This window comes from Benincasa hispida, chromosome 8, assembly GCF_009727055.1.
Source record: "Benincasa hispida cultivar B227 chromosome 8, ASM972705v1, whole genome shotgun sequence".
In the NCBI taxonomy this organism is placed as follows: domain Eukaryota; kingdom Viridiplantae; phylum Streptophyta; class Magnoliopsida; order Cucurbitales; family Cucurbitaceae; genus Benincasa; species Benincasa hispida.
In genome coordinates, this window is record NC_052356.1 from 5,616,130 (window position 1) to 5,637,681 (window position 21,552).

At 33.5% G+C, this 21,552-nt stretch overlaps 1 protein-coding gene across 1 annotated transcript; it reads left to right on the plus strand.

The window, feature by feature from the left end:
• Positions 1 to 20,571: 20,571 nt before the first annotated feature.
• LOC120082637 (histone H2B.7-like) lies at positions 20,572 to 21,208 on the plus strand. The gene has a single exon (XM_039037887.1). The coding sequence runs from the start codon at positions 20,649 to 20,651 to the stop codon at positions 21,075 to 21,077; it is 429 nt and encodes a 142-aa protein (XP_038893815.1). The 5' UTR covers positions 20,572 to 20,648; the 3' UTR covers positions 21,078 to 21,208.
• Positions 21,209 to 21,552: the final 344 nt, after the last annotated feature.

Below are 21,552 nucleotides of genomic sequence, written 5' to 3' on the forward strand. Positions count from 1 at the left end.
AGTCAATATTACAACTACTACGCCAGTTAAGCTAGATAAGTAACTAGCTACTGTTTTAAGATTTAATATTAATATCACTTAATTATTAAAATAAATTATAGTTAATTTTAATTAATTTAATAAGGAAGGAAGATACTATTCTAAGTAATTGTTGTTAGGTTCTCGTGGTTTTGTAGTTTGTAAATTATTTGTACATACGAATTATTTATTTAATAAAATAAAATATTGTTTTATTTAACATTTAGTTGAATTAACCCAAAACCAATAAACTAAGATCATAGGTAATGTAGCTCAAACATGTATGATGACATATAGGTGGATCATATTTGAGTAATAACCTGAAAGATCTGTAGTAGATGGATAAGACTGGGTACCTTATCCTAGTGATACTACGGATACAACCCACTTTGTAATTGTTCAGTTGTTGTAAAATGTTACAAATGATCTGATCCTGATCATTCACGTGGAGACATGTGAATGGGGATATCCTATACAAATAGTTTGTATAAGACCAGGCCACAAAATGATTAGTCTCTCCTTACAATGTCGTTAATTGAAGATACTTACATTTCACTAGGATAACCATAGGTGATTTGACCGATTCTGTGTGAGTTGTGAACTCTTGCCTATGAGGGTAGTCATTTGATCTGCAGGGGTGAAAATGGCTAGATTCACCAACTCAACCTACCATTTTGGGAATTCGTTCGAGTGGGGAGCTGGGAACACAACTATACAAGATAGAATTCACTCATTCCCGGTCATAGGGTAAGTAGATAAATTGCTCTCTTAAGGGCTGATTCCGAGTCTTGAATAATGAGGCACCTCACCCTCTCAATAGCGAGAGGGGGTCTAGTTATAGTTGGACTATGACTATTTGTTCATTGGAGGGATCGATGATACTTTAGGAGTTAAATATAACTACAATGGTAAAATGGTAATTTTAACCCAACTGTAGTTATGAGCAATTTGTGAAGAGTCAACTTACTGTTTATTGGTTATATCTAATTGATACGAAAATATATCTACAGTACGAATAGTACAGTTGTCGGTCTTTAGCGGAGTGACAAACAGTTAATGGATGTTAATTAATTTAATCAATGAGTATAATAATTAACCTCGTGTTATTGAAACTTTAATATGTAGGTCCATAAGGTCCCCTTGCTAGCTCGATATGGGTTTAATGAGAATCAATTAATTTTGGATTAATTCTAATTGTTCAAATTAATTAAAGGGAATAAATTGTATGAGATACAATTAATATAATTTATTTAGATACATTATAATATAAAGTTTAACGAGAGAGATAAATATTTGAATATGATTCAAATATCAATTGTATGAATGTGATTCATTAAAAAACTATGAGTTAAAATTAATGTGAATATAATTCATATTAAAACTATAGGTTAAATGAGAGAATATAAAGTTTATATTATTAATGTAAACTACAAGTTATATATTATATATAATATAATATAGAGTTTTATTTGGTTATATGAATGTAATATAATTAAATTGTAAAATAATTCCATTGGGATTTATTTCACTTAAGATAACTCCCTTCATCTTTCATATATAGGAAAAACAGAGGAGTTGGGAGTGCAGTTCATACGTGAAATTCTTGGGAGTACTCTATGCACAACTTCTTCCTTTGTAAAGAAATCATCTCTCAAATTTTCCATATCTCACGTCACCAAAAATTAAGAAGGCAAACTCATGCCTCTGCCTTGATTCTCACATTGAGAATAGTTAGGAAGTCTCTTGTGGTGGTGCTCATCATTGGAGGATTTATTCGTTCTTGCTGTGTTTATGAGAAGCGGCGAAGAATTCGTGACCTTCAAGGAGAGGAATACGTGAAGATTGAATATCTTCAAGGGTATGTTGTATCTCTTTCCTTAGTTTACTATTTCACCCCCGTACTCTTATCCTCTGTATTTTAAATAGTTCCAAAAAGGAATTTACTGACACAAGTGATCATTCGCTTCCGCTGTGAAAATTTGATTCCTTCAACCATCACCTCAATTTTTGTTGTTTTACTAACTATATACATATATCTATTGAACATGGATTAAAGATTTGTTTTTCTTTATTTAGAATGAGAAAGCTATATATTTTTTGACAATATGTGAGTTAAAGAGAATCAAATTTCTAACTTTGAGGTCGATAATTCAAATATTATGCTAGTCGAACAATACTCTTTTTGACAGAATACTGCTTATCTTATGAACACATAAAAGAGAAAACTTTTTCTCTCTCAATCTCTTATGTCTTAAAGAGAGAAATTAGGCCGTGAATCAGTATGAATATTCTTTTGAAAATTCTTCCTCGATTCTTTATCTTGCTCGAGTTTTTTAAGATTCACCTATGATTGAATTTAACAAAATATGTGGGGGGGGGGACCCAATGTTCTTTCTTTTAGGGACCCTAACTTTTCATTCATTTTTTCCCATGATCTTTGTGTTTACGTGGCTTAGATGTGACATTTGATTTCTTTAATGTTATTAGTAGGTGAAATCATCCCTTCACTCACAGCTTGCATTAACATACTATTTTAAAAATTAAATCAGAGACTTTATTAGATACGTATACTATAATTTATTAAACATAATACAAACAAATTAATAAACTCCAAATACATTATACATTAGATATCAAAGTTTTTCACTCACATGTTGATATTTTCAATTGAAATTTCTACATGTTCAAAATTTAACATCTATATGAAAGGTAATCAACATTTTATTATAGCATTCGGACTAAAAAGGGAAAAGGCAACGAAATGTAACTAATAATAATAATAACAATGTGTGTTTTTTAGATAATAATAAGTGTTTTAACTTATTTAAAATATAAATATGTTTATTTATTATTTATAAATATTTCTCAAATTATTCATCAATTTCAACATTTTATCAAATATGTTTCCTTAACATTTCTATAAAGCTAGAATGTAGCCAATATATTTGAACTCTAGTTTCAAAAATATTAATACACCACTTTTAAATGTTGTAATTTTATCACTCAATTTTCGCGAACATTTCAAAATTACCATTGGACTTTAAAATAGTATAGCATTGACCTACAATAATGTGGTCATCTTGATTTTTGTTCCAAATCATTGTAACACTATTTTATATCTCAATTTATGTTCAAATTTTTATATTTTAAATGTCTTTTGAAACGTTTATGAAAGTTAAATGTTAATATTAAAAATTTTGAAATAAAAATCCAAAATATTTTTTATAATTACATTTTTATAAAAGAGAAATTTTACTGGATAGAAAAAATGTCAAACTATTTACAAAAATAGAAAAAAACATTGATAAACACTAATAGACTTCTATCAACCTCTATCGATGATAGACTTGTATTAGTTTCTATCAATGATAGACTTTTATCAATTTCTATCATTGATAAACATTGATAGACTTCTGTCGACTTCTATCAAAGATAGACTTGCATTAGTTTCTATCGCTGATAGTATCAATGATAAACTTCTATCAGTTTCTACCACTAATAGACATTGATAGACTTCTATCAGCCTCTATCAATGATAGACTTCTATCAGTTTTATCATTAATAGATATTGATAGACTTCTATCAATGTCTACTTATTATAGATATTGACAATAGTGTCTATCACAACTATAATTAAAATTTGCTATTTGTGTAAATATTTTTCTTATTTTTCTATTTTAAAAAATCTCCTTTATTAATATTAAAATCTCTCCCCTTCGAAATTTTAAACCTACCATAATTCATAATTTATAAGGCGTGGTTGACTTTTGAATTGCATGTGACGTCCATGTGTCATTTCCCCATGATCTATTGCCTACATGGCAAAAACGAAGCTTAAATAAATTGTCAAATTTTCCACTTCTATAAATAGCACACCCAACCCTTGATCAAGGGATTGGTTGAGCTAGGATATGAAAATGTGGTTGTTGGTGTTACTATCACATCAAGACAAAATCAAAAGGTCAACAAAAAAAAACAAAAAAAACCAATCAACATATACCAATTCTTTTTATTCATTAATTTGTTCCCATCAACGAAACAAAAGCAATAAAATTCGAAGAAAAATGTCAAAATATATCACTAAATAAAGAGATCGGGGCTTAGAACCATACATAGGGTTGGCAACGGGGTCGGGGCAGGGCTTGGGAGGGTTCCCCATCCCCGCCATTTCAAGGCGGGGACGGAGATGGGGATTCCTCGTCGGGGAAATGGGTCCCCGAGAATCCATTTCCTGTTTTCCCTTTTATTTCTCCATGGGGACTTTTTTTTTTTTAATTTTCTTTTTGTAAAATTATCTTTGGTTTGGGCTTGGACATTTTAGTTGGGCTTAGAGTGAGCTAAATTAAAAACTAAACTAAATGTAAAAAGTTAAATACCTAATATATATATAGAGAGAGAAAAATATATTTAAAAATCTAATTATATATATATATATAAATATTTAAAAACCTAATCGGGGCAGAGTCGGGGTCGGGGATAGGGCAAGGACACACTCCCCATCCCCGACTCGTTCCCAGTTTGGGGACCCTAAAAAGGTCCCAATTTGACCCAATCCCTGGTCAAACCGGGGATTCCCCGTCCTGGTTGGGGCGGGTCCCCGCGGGGAATTTTGCCAACCCTAACCATATCAGCATTGCAAGACGTGGTGCGGATTCTACAGTAATAATCCTTAAGTTCCTTTAAGATATGCCTTAAAGCAAAATATCAATAGCAATAGCAATGAAGCACTCAAGTAATATTATAGATGATATAATATTAAAAAAATGTGACGATTCGAGATTCGATTTATACATGTTCAGATCCCATAAGACGACTTGTGTTATGATCCAATCCAATGAAATCAAGGAAAAAAGAGTTCCTTTAAAAGTGTGGCACTTTGCCTAGCGTCGCAACATTTTTCAACCAGCAATAACGCTACTTGGTAGCATTGTGACGCTTCTTTACCTACTGCAACAGTTTGATTCTAGAAATAGCGTCGAGGTCAGTGTCGCAACACTGCCCTATATATTGGCACATCTCGATTTTTCTCCTATTTTTCTTCCCTACTAGATACACTTGGTCTCGGTTTGTCTCGATTATGCTTTATCGGACTGCTCTGACTCGTTTTAGCTCCAAATCTCATTCTTTTGCTCAAATCTTGAAAATCACTAACAAATAACATCAAATATAATAAAATTCAAGTGAAATTTCTATTAAATAAAATGCAAATGAAATAACTTTTTATGTGCTTTTCACCACACCAAACTTAGAGTTTTGCTAGTCCCGAGCAAAAGAAAACAGAGCTGTAGGGAAGTTTTAAATAAAAATGCAATTGATTCAAGCCTCAATAGTAAGAATAACATGTTAAATCCATAAGTAAAAACATTCAAGCACATCTATTATTAAGAAATTTTAAGGCTAAATCTTTTTATCCCCCATGTGTGTGTTCAAATCACATTTAATTCAAAACTCATAAATTGACATTAGATTTAATGGAGTTTCTCCAGTTTTTCCCTTACTCTAGCTCATGCACCAATCATCAAGCCTCCAAAAAGCTCGAGAAAGTAATATATCAACTAAGGTATTCAAAACATAAACTTCTAAGAAGGCCTTAAACTTGCATTCTTTTACCTAGGGGCACTAGCTTGCACACATTCACGTAGAGACTCGTACCTAGTCAATTTGTAGGCATTCTAATGGATCACGACAAAGGAAACTCTTTTTATCCCTTCCATGCATACGCATTACAGGTTTATATTTTTCTCAACTCTTTCTTTCAATGATATTCTATTGTTCCACTCAATCTTTTGTGCACATTTTTTTTTCAACCGACAAATATAACTATTTTTCGTCCTCTTAGTATAACATTATCAACTATCATGAAAGACACTCTTTAACTGGTGGGGCCTTTCGAGGTGATAACCAAATTGACTCAAATTAACTCTTTATTCAGTTGAAGGTTCTAAATTAAAGTGACTACGTGCTCAAAATATGGAAGACTCCAAGAGAGACTCAAACAAATCATAACTCAAGAATATAATATTTTATTTCTAAAGCATATCATCTAACACGCATATTATAAGTATATCATAGACAATTGTCATCAAAAGCATACACCTTTACCATCTCACATCATGCCTTCTCAACCAAATAAAAAAAAAAATTCTTAAAATTTCAACTCAACAAATTAGCATGCATAACATCTATAAATCCTAGTTAACATATATAATAGGATAAAACTTAGAATGATGTATTATCTCTAATGCATAAAAAATAATGGAACAGTCACTCGAAGTAAGTGGTACAAGCCTGGAGTGTGCCGGAGTCCACCAAAATAGGTTGGCGGCAAGAGTACTTAGTGTTTCTAAAGGGCTCCTATAAGAGAGACTATAAAAATATTAGGAAAGTCATGGAAGCCAATCTACAACAAAAATAATTAAAGGAAATAAATAAAATAACATAAATCAATAAAACTTGGATTGCCTCCAAGAAGTGCAAGATTTAACGTCTCAAGCTAGACAACAAGGGAGATTCTTTATCAAGGTACATAAAAATTCTCCAATTTTTTAGGGTCTTTCTTGATTGAATCAATTTAACCTACACTAAGTCAAGTAGACTTTCCTTTTTTCATGGGCACCTGACAACAAAGAAATATTTTTGTTATTTTTCATATATGAGAAGTAAAAAGGAGAAGATTATAAGTTAGAAAAATCATAAATATATTTATAAGTCTCATGAGAAATATAGAAAACAAAAATCGATAATAAAAGGACTCTCTAAGGATAAAAAGTCAAGCCGTTTAGGCTCAATTTCCATCACTTGAATATCTCCATCTACAATAGATACGATTTCTTCCTCAACCTCACAAACCTCCTCCTTGGTTGACTTTAACTCCTCCTCCTCATTCTCACTTTCAGAGTATATAACTTTAAGGCTCTCTACTTAGGTGCATCATAAATAATATCCTTACTCAAGGCTCTAAGTGTATTAACCATCAAACTAGGTTGATTACTCATATGGTTCATAGAGGTCTCATTCTCTACCACTTGAGCTATCATCCTTTCTGTTTGATCTCTTATTATCTCCATATGTTCTGTAATTTATCCAACCTTTTTTCCCTCTTTCATAGACCTCTCCTTCACGTTACACTCTAAGATATGTTAGGATTTATGTCATAAATCTCGTAGTTTTAAATTTACAAACATTCTATTTATTAATAAAATACGGAGTTATTTTATTTATAACTTAGACTTGTATAACTTGATACAATAAACTAAAATTCGAGGTTATTTAACGTAACTTGAACAATATGTGATTGACATATAGTTGGTTCATGTTCAAATAATAACCTAAACAATCTATAGTATATAGATAAGATTGAGTATCTCATCCTGATAACGTTATGGATACGACCCACTTTGTAAGTGCTACAAATGTTATAAGTGTTATAAACAATTTGATTCAAATTGCTCATGTATAGACAATTAGTGAGGTTATCCCATACAAAGAGTTTGTATAAGATTGGACCGCGGAATAGTTACTTTTTCTTTATAACACTGTTGACTGAAAAGATTAACATTTCATAGGATGACCATATGTAACCCGATCTCAATCTTGAGTGAGTTATGGACTTCTACCTGTAAGGGTTTGTCCTTTGATTTATATGAGTGAGAATGGCTCGGGTCGCTAACTCAATAAACCTACCATTTTGGGGTCAGGACCAAGTAGGGAGCTAGGAACATAGCTTCACGAGATGAAATTCACTCATTCCTGACTTTAGGTTAAAGTAGATGAGTTGTTCCTTTAGTGCTTAATTCGGGTATTGAAAAATGGGGTCCCTCCCTAGGCTCGTGAGGGGTTATGTTTGTAGTTGAACTATAAATAGGTTGTTTATTATAAAATCAATGGAATGTAAGGAGCAAAAGGTAATTACAGGAATAAAACAATAATTTAATCCAACTGTAATTACGAATGACTCGTGAAGGATCGACTTACCTATAATGGTTATATCCATGGACATATAAATATATCTATAATGTGAAGAGCACAACTATGAGTCTTTAGTGGAATGACTCATAGTTAATGAATGTTGATTAATTTAATCAAAGAGTTTAATTAATTGATCTCAAATCATTGGAGCTTATAATATGTAGGTCCACTAGGTCTCCTGCTAGCTCACTAATGGGTAAATACAAGGATTTATAGTTTTGGAAGAATTTAAATTCTTCAAATTTAATAAGGGAAAATGCATTAATTGTATAAGATATGATTAATATAATGTATGTAGATACATTATAATATAAATTTAATTTTGAATGAGATTCAAAATTAAGATGGGAGAATTAATATTTTAATGAGATTAAAATATTGAATGGATTGGGTTCATATTAAAGCTATAGATTAAAATTTAATGTGAATTAGATTCATATTAAAATTCTATGTTGTAAGAGAGATATAATTTTATTCAATTAAATATATGATGTTTAATTAACAAATTAATTAATTGATTAATTAGATTTAATTTAAGAAAAACTATTTTAAATGGCAAAACTGTTGAAAATATTTATAAAATATAGCAAAAATTTAGAATCTTTCGATGATAGACACTGATGATAATGACATTGATAGACACTGATAGACGTTTATCAATGTCTATCGATATATATCATTGATAGATTCTAAAATTTTGTAAATATTTTGGTCCATTTTTCTATATTTGAAAACAATCCTTAATTTAATTTGATTTAATTTGATTAATTTATATTAAATCAGTTAACTCTCCTCATAGTTTTTTCTTCTTAACGTAAAAGAGGAGAAAATAAAAGGGCTCGAGGCTCTCTTTAAGAAATTCTCTCACGCTCACTAAAGATTTTACAGAGTAATTAGTTCTTTGTTTTTTCTTTTCTTTCCAAAAGAAAAAGGTTCCCACAAGCCTCATTCTTGTCACAAGAGAATAGTGGGAAAATCACTTTTGGTTGTGTTCGGTTCTTGTTTGAAGTGTTCGTGATTTCAATCCTTGGAGAAGATCGAAGAAAGGTCTTCAAAGGTGATTTGAGGCAAAAGCATTTGCACGCTTCCGCACGGGATTCAATCACTTTAATTGGTATCAGAGTCAGGTTTTACTATCAATTTCTTTCTTGATTTTAACACAAAATAGTGTTGGTAGGTGCTTTTGTCATATACATATGATGTATGATGAATGTGTTTGTAATATAAATTTTGGCACTTAGATTTATGATTTTACTTTTATTTGATCGATGTAAGGGCCTGCTTGTTTTAAGCATTCAATATGTAAATCAAGGTTGTAAGTTTGTGGCGTTCGTGGTGAAACGTTTGTTGTGAAGAGAACAAAAATTTAGAAGAAGAATAGCAACAAAAATTAAAAATAGAGATTGTTATGTGCGCAGAACCGCGTTGCCTTGTCGTAGCTTTGTGATGCTAGATTTCCAGAATAGTAGCGTTGCTGCACTCTGAACACATAAGCATGTGAAGACGCTTTTAGTGCCACGACGCCTTCGATGGTTGCAACCCTGAACATGCAGACATGGGAAAAGTAGTTCGTGGGATTTTTTTAAATTAAATTGAATTAATATAAATTAGTTATATTGATTTAATTATTTTATTAGGGTGCCAATATTTGGTCTACTATTGCTTTGAAATATAGTTTTAATGTGTATATGATGTATGTTTTCATTTTAATACATACAGTTGCTTGTAAGTGAAACTACCCTCTATCTACCTCACACCATTTATTTTTATATGTTTTGTTTTCATGATCTCATTCGATAATACTCCATCCTTTATTTTTAACACATCTGTGAACTACAAAATAAGGCCATAGTTTATTTACTGCATGTATTTATTTTACTTTAAGTTCCCTGTGTTTGATTTCGAATCTCACTGAGACTATCTCCTATTAAGTTTGTATTTGGGCTTGTAGGAGAAAACTTGTGTGACTGTGCATTAATCCTTTAAGATCAACCACTACATTTCAAATAGGAACTGAAACCTTCATCCGCATAAGCCTAAAACAACAAAATTAAAGGCAACAAGTTAAACCTTCAACAATTTTGGGTTATGCTCTATTTTTTAATCGATCTCTTTCCCGAGGCTGAGGCTAAGATGACCGTCTCCTTGGGTCATCAGTTATTCCTTTCAAGTGTAGTAATTCTCCTGCACTCATATACCTTTGTGCCTGGGTGACCAACTCTATGTATGATTTTGCCTCTCTTTTCCCTAAGGATCTTAGGAACTTTTTTATCATGAAGACTGTATACTATGGCTAGTAAGGTCACTAAGTTGGTGTATTGTCTACCTAGAGGGCTTCACTGTTAAACCGTGCAGTATACTCCCCAAAAGTTTCTTTCAAGCCTTGTTTTGATGTTAAGATATGTGTCATTGATTTTCATTGATCCTGTCCTCCCAAGAATTGCGTGACAAATGCCCTGACCAATTATTTGAAAGACCCCATAGACTTCCTTTTTAATTGTCTAAACCACTATTTGGCTGGTCCCACTAGAATAAAAGAGAACATTCTGCATTTTATAGGATTTCATACCCTACATAGCTTCTATTGGAGTTTATGTTCTCAATCTCACGTATCTTGTGGTTTGTAAAGACAAAATACATATCTAACAAAATAAGAGATATTTTATTAACGTTTATACCACATTAATTCAATTCAATAAACTAAGATTCAAGGTTATTCAATGAAACTTAAACATGTATATGGAGACATATAGGTGGATCATGTTTAAGTGATAACCTAAATGGTCTATAGTATATGGATAAGGTTGGGTACCTTATCCTTGTGACACTACAAATACAACCCACTTTGTAGATGTTATAATTGTTGTAAAGTGTTATAAATGATTTGATCTTGATCGTTCATGTGGAGACATGCGAGCGAAAGTATTCTATATAAAGAATTTGTATAAGACCGGACCACAAAATGAATAGACTCTCTATATAATACCGTTACTACAAGTGGCTTATATTTCACTAGGATGACCATGAGAGACTAAAGATTTAATTCCTTCAATTGGTATCGGAGTCAATGGTTTTCTTGCATTTTGATTTTTTTTTTATTTATTTAAAAAAAAACAGTTCATAAGGTGGGTTGTTTTTCTGCATTTGCTTGAAAATGTATGAGGTTTGCATGATGATAATTTCATTTATTGGCACCATGGATTGTAAACTTTTATGTTGATTTGATCAATATAAGGGCCTATTATTTGGGCATTTTATTTTTTCAATCGAGTCTGTAATTTTTGGGTTGTTTAGGGTAAGAATCGAAACTGTCCGAAGCTTAGAATTTCAGAGAAAAACAAAGGATTTTCTTTTGTCTCGTGACGCCTAGTATCTTGGTATGCGATGATGGCTTGCGATGGGACACATTGTATACATATCTTGGTATGGGATATGTCAATTTTTTCCACTCACATTCTCCCAAAAAGTTCACACCGTAAGACTCATGTTTGGCCTCGTGGCGTCCTGAGAGCGTCCCCCTTCAGATGGTATTTGCATGGGTCAATATCAAGGTAAATGGAGAGAATGTTTATAGTAAGTGAGAGAAGAACATGTGGTAACATGTCCTACGGTCTCCTTCATTGGTTTGCATTGTGAGACTTTCTTGCACGACCTCGTGGCGCACTGAGATCATCCCTTTTTGGATGGTTTGTGCATTAGGTCAATATCAGGGCGAACTCCATAAATGGTTTCTGGATAAGATCGCTTTAGTTTTTGCCCCAATCGACTTTTCCCTTTGGTTGGCTAATTGGAATGGAACTCTAGAGTTTAAAATGAAGGGTCACGCGTACAAAAACTTGTTAAGCAAGTTAATGATTTCTTGACCAAATCAATGGTGACTAATCGTCATAGGAATAAAAGTTATAATTGTGTGATGATTGATTAAGAAGTGTCTCAATTTTGTGGAGGGGTGACTGACCACCTTTCGGTGGCTTTTGTCCTAAACCATTGAAGCATTATTGCAAAATGGAATAATGATTGGGGTTCAATATTAAGGTTTTGCTAAAATTGATTGGACTAAAATGAACTTTTGCATGAGCGTCTAAAAATAGGTAATTTGTTTTGTATCAACAAACATGTCTAGTACTTCAATGAACCTTCTTAAAGTTAAAATGTTGATTGAATTCAATTACGCAACTTGGAAATAATCAATTAAAACTATATTCGTGGTAAACGACCTTAATTTCATCTTGATTGAGGAATGTCCTCCAGTCCCAACCCCTGATGCAATATGAAGTGTTTGTGATGCATACAAAAAGTGGACGAAGGCCAATCTTGAGGCACAGGTTCACATTTTGGAAAGCATACCTAATGTCTTGGTCAAGAAATTTGATAGCATGGTCACTGCACTTCAGATCATGTAATCAATGTGAAAATTATCTGAGTGAAAGTCCTCATAATTCAAGCAGGATGGGGTTGATATAGACGAAACCACTAATGTCAGCTTCTTATTTGAACTTCGATCCATATTGAATTTCAAGGGACTAAGAGAAGAGACAAAAGTTGCTAACTCTAGTGAAGTTTATCAAAAAGGTTTGACCTTGATAATAAGGGTGCTCAAGTTGATCCCACTGCTCTCCAATATAGGAAAAGATCCAACGCTTAGTAGAGAATAATGATTCTGACTGGATAGTTGATTCAGGGGCTACTAATCACGTGCGTTCTTTTCACCAGGGATTTGATTATTGGAAACAATTAGAAGCTGGAGAGATGACTTTTCAAGTCGGTACTGGTGAGGTCATTTCAGTTATGGCCATAGGCATGATTAAGTTACTCATGGACAAAAAATGATATATGTTATTAGATGATGTATGAAAAGGAATTTAATCTTTGTTTCTTGTTTGATTGAGCAAAATTATTCTCTCTTATTCTCTAGAAATAAAATGTTTATTTTCAATAATGGAATGGAGATATGATTTGCTTCAAAAGAAAGTAACTTATATGTATTAAGACCGTTAGTTACAAAGGTCATCCTAAACATTGAAATGTTCATAACAGCAATAACTGCGAAGATACCAAGGATTTCTGCTAAAGAAAATGTCCATCTTTGGCATCTAAGGTTAGATCACATTAACCTAAATAGGATCGAGAGATTGGTGAAAAGTGGACTTCTAAATGATTTAGAATAAAACTCTTTACCTGTATGTGAGTCATGCTTTGAAGGCAAAATGATAAAATGAACTTTATTGGAAAATGTTATAGAGCCAAAGAGACCTTGGAACTTATACATTCAGATCTCTATGGTCCAATGAATGTAAAAGCAAGAGAAAGATATGAATATTTCATCTCTTTCATAGATGATTATTTAAGATACAAGTATCTTTACCTAGTGTAACACAAGTCTAAAGCATTTGAAAAGTTTAAGAAATATAAGACCGAGGTTGAAAACTTGTCAGGTAAAAAGATAAAAATACTACAACCTGATCGTAGTGGAGAGTATATGGACTTAAGATTCCAGAACTATTTGATAGAACATGGAATAACGTCCCAACTCTAAGCCCTTAGTACACCTCAGTAGAATGGTGTGTCGGAAAACAGAAATAGAACCCTGTTGGACATGGTTCGATCTATGATGAGCCATGCTTAACTTCCTGAAACACCCTTGAAGTTGTGGAGACTGTTGTTTACATTTTGAACAACATTCCATCCAAGAGTGTTTCTGAAACACCTTTGAAGTTGTGGAGTGGTCGTAAATGTAGTTTATGACACTTCAGGATTTAGGAATGTCCAGCCTATGCTTGTGACAAATCCCAAAAAGTTGAAACCTCGTTTGAAAGTATGCCTATTTGTAGGCTACCCTAAGGAAACGAGAGGTAGATACTTCTTTGATCCAAAGGAAAATAAAATGTTTGTATTGACAAATGCTACTTTCTTAGAGAAATACCACACAAGGGACCACAGACCACGAAGCAAAATAGTTTTAAGAACAATCTATGATGATAATACTGAGACTTCGACAAGAGTTGTTGAAGAGGCTAGTACATTAATAAGAGTCATTGATGTCGGTTCATCCAATCAAGCTAATCTGTCTCAAGAGTTGAGATTGCTTCGACGCTGTGGGAGGGTTTTCAACCCATATGTTCGCTACATGGGTTTACTAGAAGCCCAAAACATCATATTTGATTATGGTATTGAGGATCCATTTTCTTACAATAAGGCAATGGAAGATGTTGACAATGATGAATGGATTAAGGTTATGAATCAAGAAATGGAGTCTACGTACTCCAATTCTATTTGGGAGCTTGTAGATCAACCTAATGGGGTAGAACCTATAAGTTGTAAGTGGATCTACAAGAGAGAAATGGGTGTAGATAGAAAGGTACAAATCTTTAAAGATAGATAGTGGCAAAAGGGTTATACCTAGGTAGAAGGAGTGGACTATGAAGAAACTTTCTCATATGTTGTCGTGTTAAAATCCATTTGAATTCTCTTGTTATAGTCACATATTATGACCATGAGATATGGCAAATGGATGTCAAGACTACCTTTCTGAATGGTAATCTTGAAGGTATCATCTACATGACTCAGCTAGAAGGATTCATTAAACAAGGTCGAGAACAAAAGGTTTGCAAGCTTAATCGATCCATTTATGAACTAAAATAAACATCTCGATCTTGGAATATAAGATTTGGTACTGCGATAAAATCTTATGGCTTTAATCAAAATGTTGATGAGCCTTGTGTCTACAAGAGAATCGTCAACAACTCAGTAGCTTCCCTTGTGTTGTATGTGGATGATTGGTATGATATCTCACTCATTGGAAATGATGTAGGCTTACTGGAAGATGTAAAGAAATGACTAGCTGTCCAATTCCAAATGAAAAACTTGGTTGAGACACAATTTGTTCTGAGGGATCCAGATCATCAGGGATCGTAAGAACAAAATGTTGGACATGTCTCAAGCATCGTATATTGACAAGATGTTTATCAGATATTCGATGCACAATTCTAAGAAGGGTTTATTACCTTTCAAACATGGAATTATTTTGTCTAAGGAACAATGTCCTAAGATCCTCAAGAGGTTGAGGAAATGAGACGGGTTCCCTATGCATCAGTCGTTAGCAGTTTATGTATGCAATATTATGTACCAGACCTGACATTTTCTATGCAATAGAGATTGTCAATAGATATCAATCCAATCCAGGATTAAATCACTGGACAACGGTCAAAACGATCATCAAGTATCTACGGAGAATGAGGGGCTATATGCTCGTGTATGAGGCTAAGGATTTGATTTTTACATGATACACTGACTCTGATTTTCAGACTGATAAGGGACTATATGCTCGTGTATGGGGCTAAAGAAGTTCCTTACTAATTTGGAAGTCGTTCCAAATATGTCTTTGCTCATCACACTTTATCATAATAATAGTGGTGTCGTAGGCAGGTTCTAAGGAATACAAGAGTCGTAAAAGAGAAAAGTATATTACACGCAAGTATGATCTCATTAGGGAGATTGTGCAATGGGGAGTTGTGACTGTCACACATATTGCCTCAGAGCACAATGTTGTTGACCCATTTACAAAAGTTCTCATGGCTAAAGTGTTTGAGGGTTACCTAAAGAGTCCGGGTCTATGAGATATGAGTCACCTAATCTAAGATAAGTGAGAGATTTTGTTGGGTATATTGTATACCATAGTTTATTGTATTGTATGTGATATTGTATATCCCACTCATGGTATTTGAAACTATTTATACTCCATTATGTTGTAATATATTTTATACTGTACAACCCGCTCATTTTAGGACATGTGGGATATTGTTGGAGTTTATGTCCTAAATCTCATGTATCCTGTGGTTTGTAAAGACACATTTGTTGGGGTTGATGCCCTAAAGTCTCGTGTCCTGTAGTTTGTAAACAGTTTGTACGAATGCTTGTGATGTATAATATATGATATTTTACTGCACTTATTGATTTTGCTCAGTTGAATGTTTTATTTGCTTTACCATAAATCAATAAACCTAAAATCTCTGGTTATCTGGATGTAACTTAAGCATGTATGTGGTGGCATACAAATGGATCATGTCTTAAGTGATAACCAAAATGATCTGTAGTATATGGATATAGGAGGGAAGCTTTACCCTGGTAACACTACGGATGCGGCCCGCTTTGTGGAATGGTCACAAATGGTCTGATCCTAATCATTCGTATAGGGGACATGCGAGTGGAGGCGTCCTATACAAAGAATTTGTATAAAACTGACCATGAAATGTTAACGTCTTGTTATATAATACCGTTCATGACAGAGACTTCACTTCACTAGGATGACCATAGGTAACATTACCTCAATCCTGAGTGAGTTGGGAACTCCTGCCATTGAGGGCGGTTCTTTGATTTGCATGAGTGCGAGTGGCCAGGTCGCCGACTCAAACCTACCACTTTGGGGATTCGTCTAATTTGGGAGCTGGGAACTCAGCTACATAAGATGGAATTCACTCATTCCCTAAAGCAGTGGCAAGTAGATAGATAGCTCCCTTCAGAGCTGATTCTAGGGCTTGAACGATGTGGTGCCACACACCTTCTTTTGGCACGAGAGGTGTTCACACATAGTTGGACTATGTTGTATTGTCATTAGAGGAATAGTGGTACTTAATGAGTGAGGTGTTACTATAGGGGAAAAACGGTAAATTGGCCCAATTGTACTTACGAGCATATATGAAGGGTCATCGTACTCATAATTGGATATGTCCGATGGACACATAACTATATATGTGGTAAAAATAGTTCAACTGTTGGTCTTTAGTGGAATGTCTGGCAGTTAATGAGTGGTGGATCTTGTGGCTAAAGAGTTTAGTCAGCAATTTACGTACTGTTAGAGTTTCGAGCCACAGGTCCATAAGGTCCCCTTGGTAGCTTGGATAAAGTTGAGAATCAGTTTTTGGGTCAGTTTGAAATGTTCAAATTGACAAGAGGGAGTTCGATTATATATGATATAATTGAACTGGTTAATTATATATGATATGATTGACTAAATGTATGAGATACATTATTTTGGAGGAAATTGGATATAAATATGATTTATATCGAGTAGAAGAGAAATTACTATAGTAGATATATGATATCAAACTATAGGTTACGAATATAATATGATCATATTCATTATTTAATTAAGTAGGCGGTTATGAAATAATTGGCCGAGAATTTCTCCGGAATCGTGCGAAAGTGGGAAACTTGAATTCGGTTCTTGTAACTGAAAATAAAATGAAAATTGGTTTCATTTTGTAAGATATGAGAAATTCGCTCATGGTGTGAAAACTTCACGATCGCTTAGCGTTGAGAGCCTATTCGATAGCGCCCATCGTCCTAAATGATCGCACACCCGCGCACTAAATGATCGCACGTGATTTCTAAACGATTGTTTACCTTTTCTAAATGATCACTCATGGATACTCTTGTTTAAGAGTTCCTTCAAAATTATCTAATAAAATGGAGTATAAATAGTATCAAATACCATGAGCAGGATGTACGATATCAAATATAATACAATAAACTAGAGCATACAATATACCCAACAACTCCATCTAAGACTAGTACGAATTTAGATGCACCACTGGGTCTTTCTTTCCATCCTAAGACTTAATTGATGGAACCTTAAATTTTGGCAGAACCTCTTCTTTCATTATTTCATTAGTAAACGGCGAGTTTGTTGAGGTTTGATGCCCTAAATCTCGTGGGTTTGGTAGTTTGTAAATTTTTGTATACGAATTATTTGTTTAATAAAACAAGGTGTTTTTTTATCTGAAATTTAGTGTGCATTAACCCAATCCAGTAAACTAATATCCAATGTTATTTTATGTGAACTTAAATATGTATGTGGTTAACATACAAGTGGATTATGTTTAGATAATAACCTAAATGGTATGTAGTATATGGATAATGTTGAGTACCTTATTCTGGTGACACCACGAATACAACCCATTTTGTAATTGTTACGATAATTATATAGTGTTACAAACAATCTGATCCCGATCGTTCATGTAGACATGTGAGTGGGGGTATCCTATATAAAGAGTTTGTATAAAATTGGACCGTGAAATTATTAGTCTCTTTCTATAATATCGTTACTCGAAGAGATTAACATTTCACTAGGATGACCATAGGTGACTTGACCTTAATCCTGAGTAAGTTGTGAACTTCTGTCTATGAGGGTGATCATTTGATCTGTATGGGTGAGAATGACCAAATTCGCCAACTCAATAAACCTATCATTTTGGGGATTTGTTCGAGTAGGAAGTTGGGAACACAGCTACGCAAGATGGAATTCGCTCATTCCCGTCTTGAGAGAAAGTAGATGAATCGCTCCCTTAAGGGCTGATTATGGGTCTTGAACGATGAGGTGTCTCACCCTTTCATTGGCTAGAAAGAGGTCTAGTTTATATTTGGACCATAACTAATTGTTCATTAGAGGGATTAGTGGTACTTAAGAAGTTAGATGTAACTACGAAGGTAAAATGGTAATTTGACTCAGTTATAGTTATGAGCAATTCGTGAAGGGTCAACTTACTATTGATTGGCTATATCTATGGACACAAAAATATATCTACAATGCGAAGAGTGCAATTGTCGGTTTTTAGTAGAATGACCGACAGCTAATGAATGTTGATTAATTTAATTAAAGAGTTTAATGAATTAATCTTATATCATTGGAGCTTTTAATCTATAGGTCCACAATGCCCCCTTACTAGCTCATTAAGGGTAAAAATAAGTATCAATTAGTTATGGATTAATTTGAATTGTTCAAATTGATAAGGGAACTAATTGTATAAGTTACAACTAATATAGTGTTTATATATATTGTATTATTAATTTAATTTTGAATAAGATTCAAAGTTGTACTTTAGTGTGAGAATGAGCTGAATATTTGAAGGAGATTCAAATGTTAATTATGTGAATAAGATTCATATAAAACTATAGTTTAAGAATTAATGTGAATAAAATTCACATTAAAACTATAGGTTATAAGAGATAGTTGCATTTTAATATGATTAAAATGCATAATATATGGTTCATTAATTAATGGTTAGTTATTAACCATATATTATAAATATTATATAAATTAATGCAATATTTTAACTCCTCGTTACAAGGGAATTATTCTGCGTGGTGGGAAGTTATTTCATAATAACTTTGATCCCATCTCTCTCGTTTAAAAAAAGGAAATTTTATCGAAGGGAGAATAATTAACATAGTACGTTCATTTTCTATGCAAAAAAAAAAAAAAAAAAAAAAAACTCTTTCAAAAGAAACTCTCATCTCACCAAGAAATTATTATTCCATTTCAAAGCAAAGGATCCCACATATCCTTTGGTACTTGTTGCTGAGAATAGCAAGGTCACTACCAAGAAATTATTNAGCAAGGTCACTACCAAGAAATTATTATTCCATTTCAAAGCAAAGGATCCCACATATCCTTTGGTACTTGTTGCTGAGAATAGCAAGGTCACTACGTGGTGGTGTCCAGAAGCTTTTTTCCGGTGTTTGTGTATTCGGAAGAGTCCTTGTGTTCGTGATTGTTGGGGAGATCAAGCAATGGAGAGGAAACTTGTGAATAAGTGATCTACAAGGTAAACCGTTTTTCTTTTTTCCTCTTTCTCTCTATAGAAAAACATGCTTTAGAATTTAATTGTTTATCCTACGTAAATTTGTATATTTACTTCTCTACATTTTGTTATCTTCAAAATTGAATGTCACTTGCACGATGTTCATACGCTTCCGTGAGGAATTCAATTCCTTCCAAGGTCTACCTATTCAATTAAAGGTAATTTCGGGCGATTTCGGCTCTCATCCCTTAAGACTAATCAAGGCTGGTGGGCTTGCCTTAAAGGCCACACCTTTACCACTAGGTTAACTAACAGTTTTGATACTAGGGTAGTTTGAAATATTATATATATATATGTGATATAAAGAGCATAAAGTTGAGTGGGGATGTGCCTTCACTAAATTTAGCCGTGCCTTTATCCTTGATTATAGAATCCACCCATAACAAGTAGTATATGTACTAAAATATAACTGAAATTCAAAGTACCAAAAAGAAAATGAATTTTTATGGCCATTTGTTAGCGATTTCATTTTTAGATTTTTTAATTGATACCTTTTATTGTTTTCTTTCAATTTTCAATCGTACTTTTCACATTTGTTAAAAGAAATATTTGAATTCTATAAATAAACAAGTTTCTGTTAAATATTCTTTTTTAATTTTCAAATATGGCTAGGTTTTTTAAAAGTATAATACAACATAAAAACTTAGATGAAAATTATATTGGTTTTAAAATTAAAAAAAAACAAATTGATAATATTTAACTTTTTAAAAATGCATTTTTTAACCTTTCAAAATGACCCGCGAAAACTGAAATTTTTAAAAGTAAACCAAAATCGTAAAGACGCGAACCTGAAATTCAAATCGATCCCCAAAACAAGACATAAAATCCGATGCAGCCGTCAGATACGTAGTTCCAAATCCTCACCGTCCACGTCACCGATCCGTGTCTCAATAAAACCAACCAATCACATTGCGCCGTCCCCATCTATAAATACAAACAATCCTCGCAATTCTTTATCCAGAACTCACTTTTGTTTACATCAAAGAAATCCATCTTCGCTCCAAATTCCTTCGTAACCTAGCAATGGCGCCAAAGGCCGAGAAGAAGCCCGCCGAGAAGAAGCCAGCGGCGGAGGAGAAGAAGGCCGAGAAAGCTCCGGCGGAGAAGAAACCAAGAGCCGAGAAGAAACTTCCCAAGGACGCCTCCGATAAGAAAAAGAAAAGAGCTAAGAAGAGCATTGAGACTTACAAGATCTACATCTTCAAAGTCCTCAAGCAAGTTCATCCTGATATTGGAATCTCCAGCAAAGCCATGGGGATTATGAACAGTTTCATCAACGACATTTTTGAGAAACTTGCTCAGGAATCCTCTAAGCTCGCTCGCTACAACAAGAAGCCGACTATCACCTCTCGGGAGATCCAAACGGCGGTGCGCCTTGTTCTTCCTGGCGAGTTAGCAAAACACGCCGTCTCTGAGGGTACCAAGGCTGTTACCAAGTTTACTAGCTCTTAGATTCATACAGATTAGGGTTTTCTTGTGTAAAAAGTGGCCTGACTGTTCTGTATCGTTGATTTCGCTTCCGTTTGTCGCATATTTTGGAATTAATTGAATGAAAATCGTTTTATATTGCGTGATTCCTTTAATTACTGCTTGATTCTTGATTCACAATTATGAAAAATTGTGCTCTCTTTGATGGATCTCTGAAGATTGGTTCTATTATTGTTTATAGCTTAATGAGTTATAATTTCCGCGCATCTTTGCCATTGATCTCTGATTAGCGATTTCTTTCCCGATTTTGATAAGCCATGGACGATTTCGATTAGGGTTTGTGTGCTGTATTTCAATTTGGAGTTTTCAACAAGTTTTGATTATACTTCAAACATTTTAGAATTGAAATAATGATCAACGATTGAAAAGAAGACATTGTGCTCTGTCTTCAAGACTTTGAAATTTAGTCTAAATGCCTCAGGTTTGATATGCAAACACT

Excerpts from the sequence above, each read along its gene's own strand:
- LOC120082637 (XM_039037887.1), top strand. The coding sequence starts at position 20,649 with ATGGCGCCAAAGGCCGAGAAGAAGCCCGCCGAGAAGAAGCCAGCGGCG.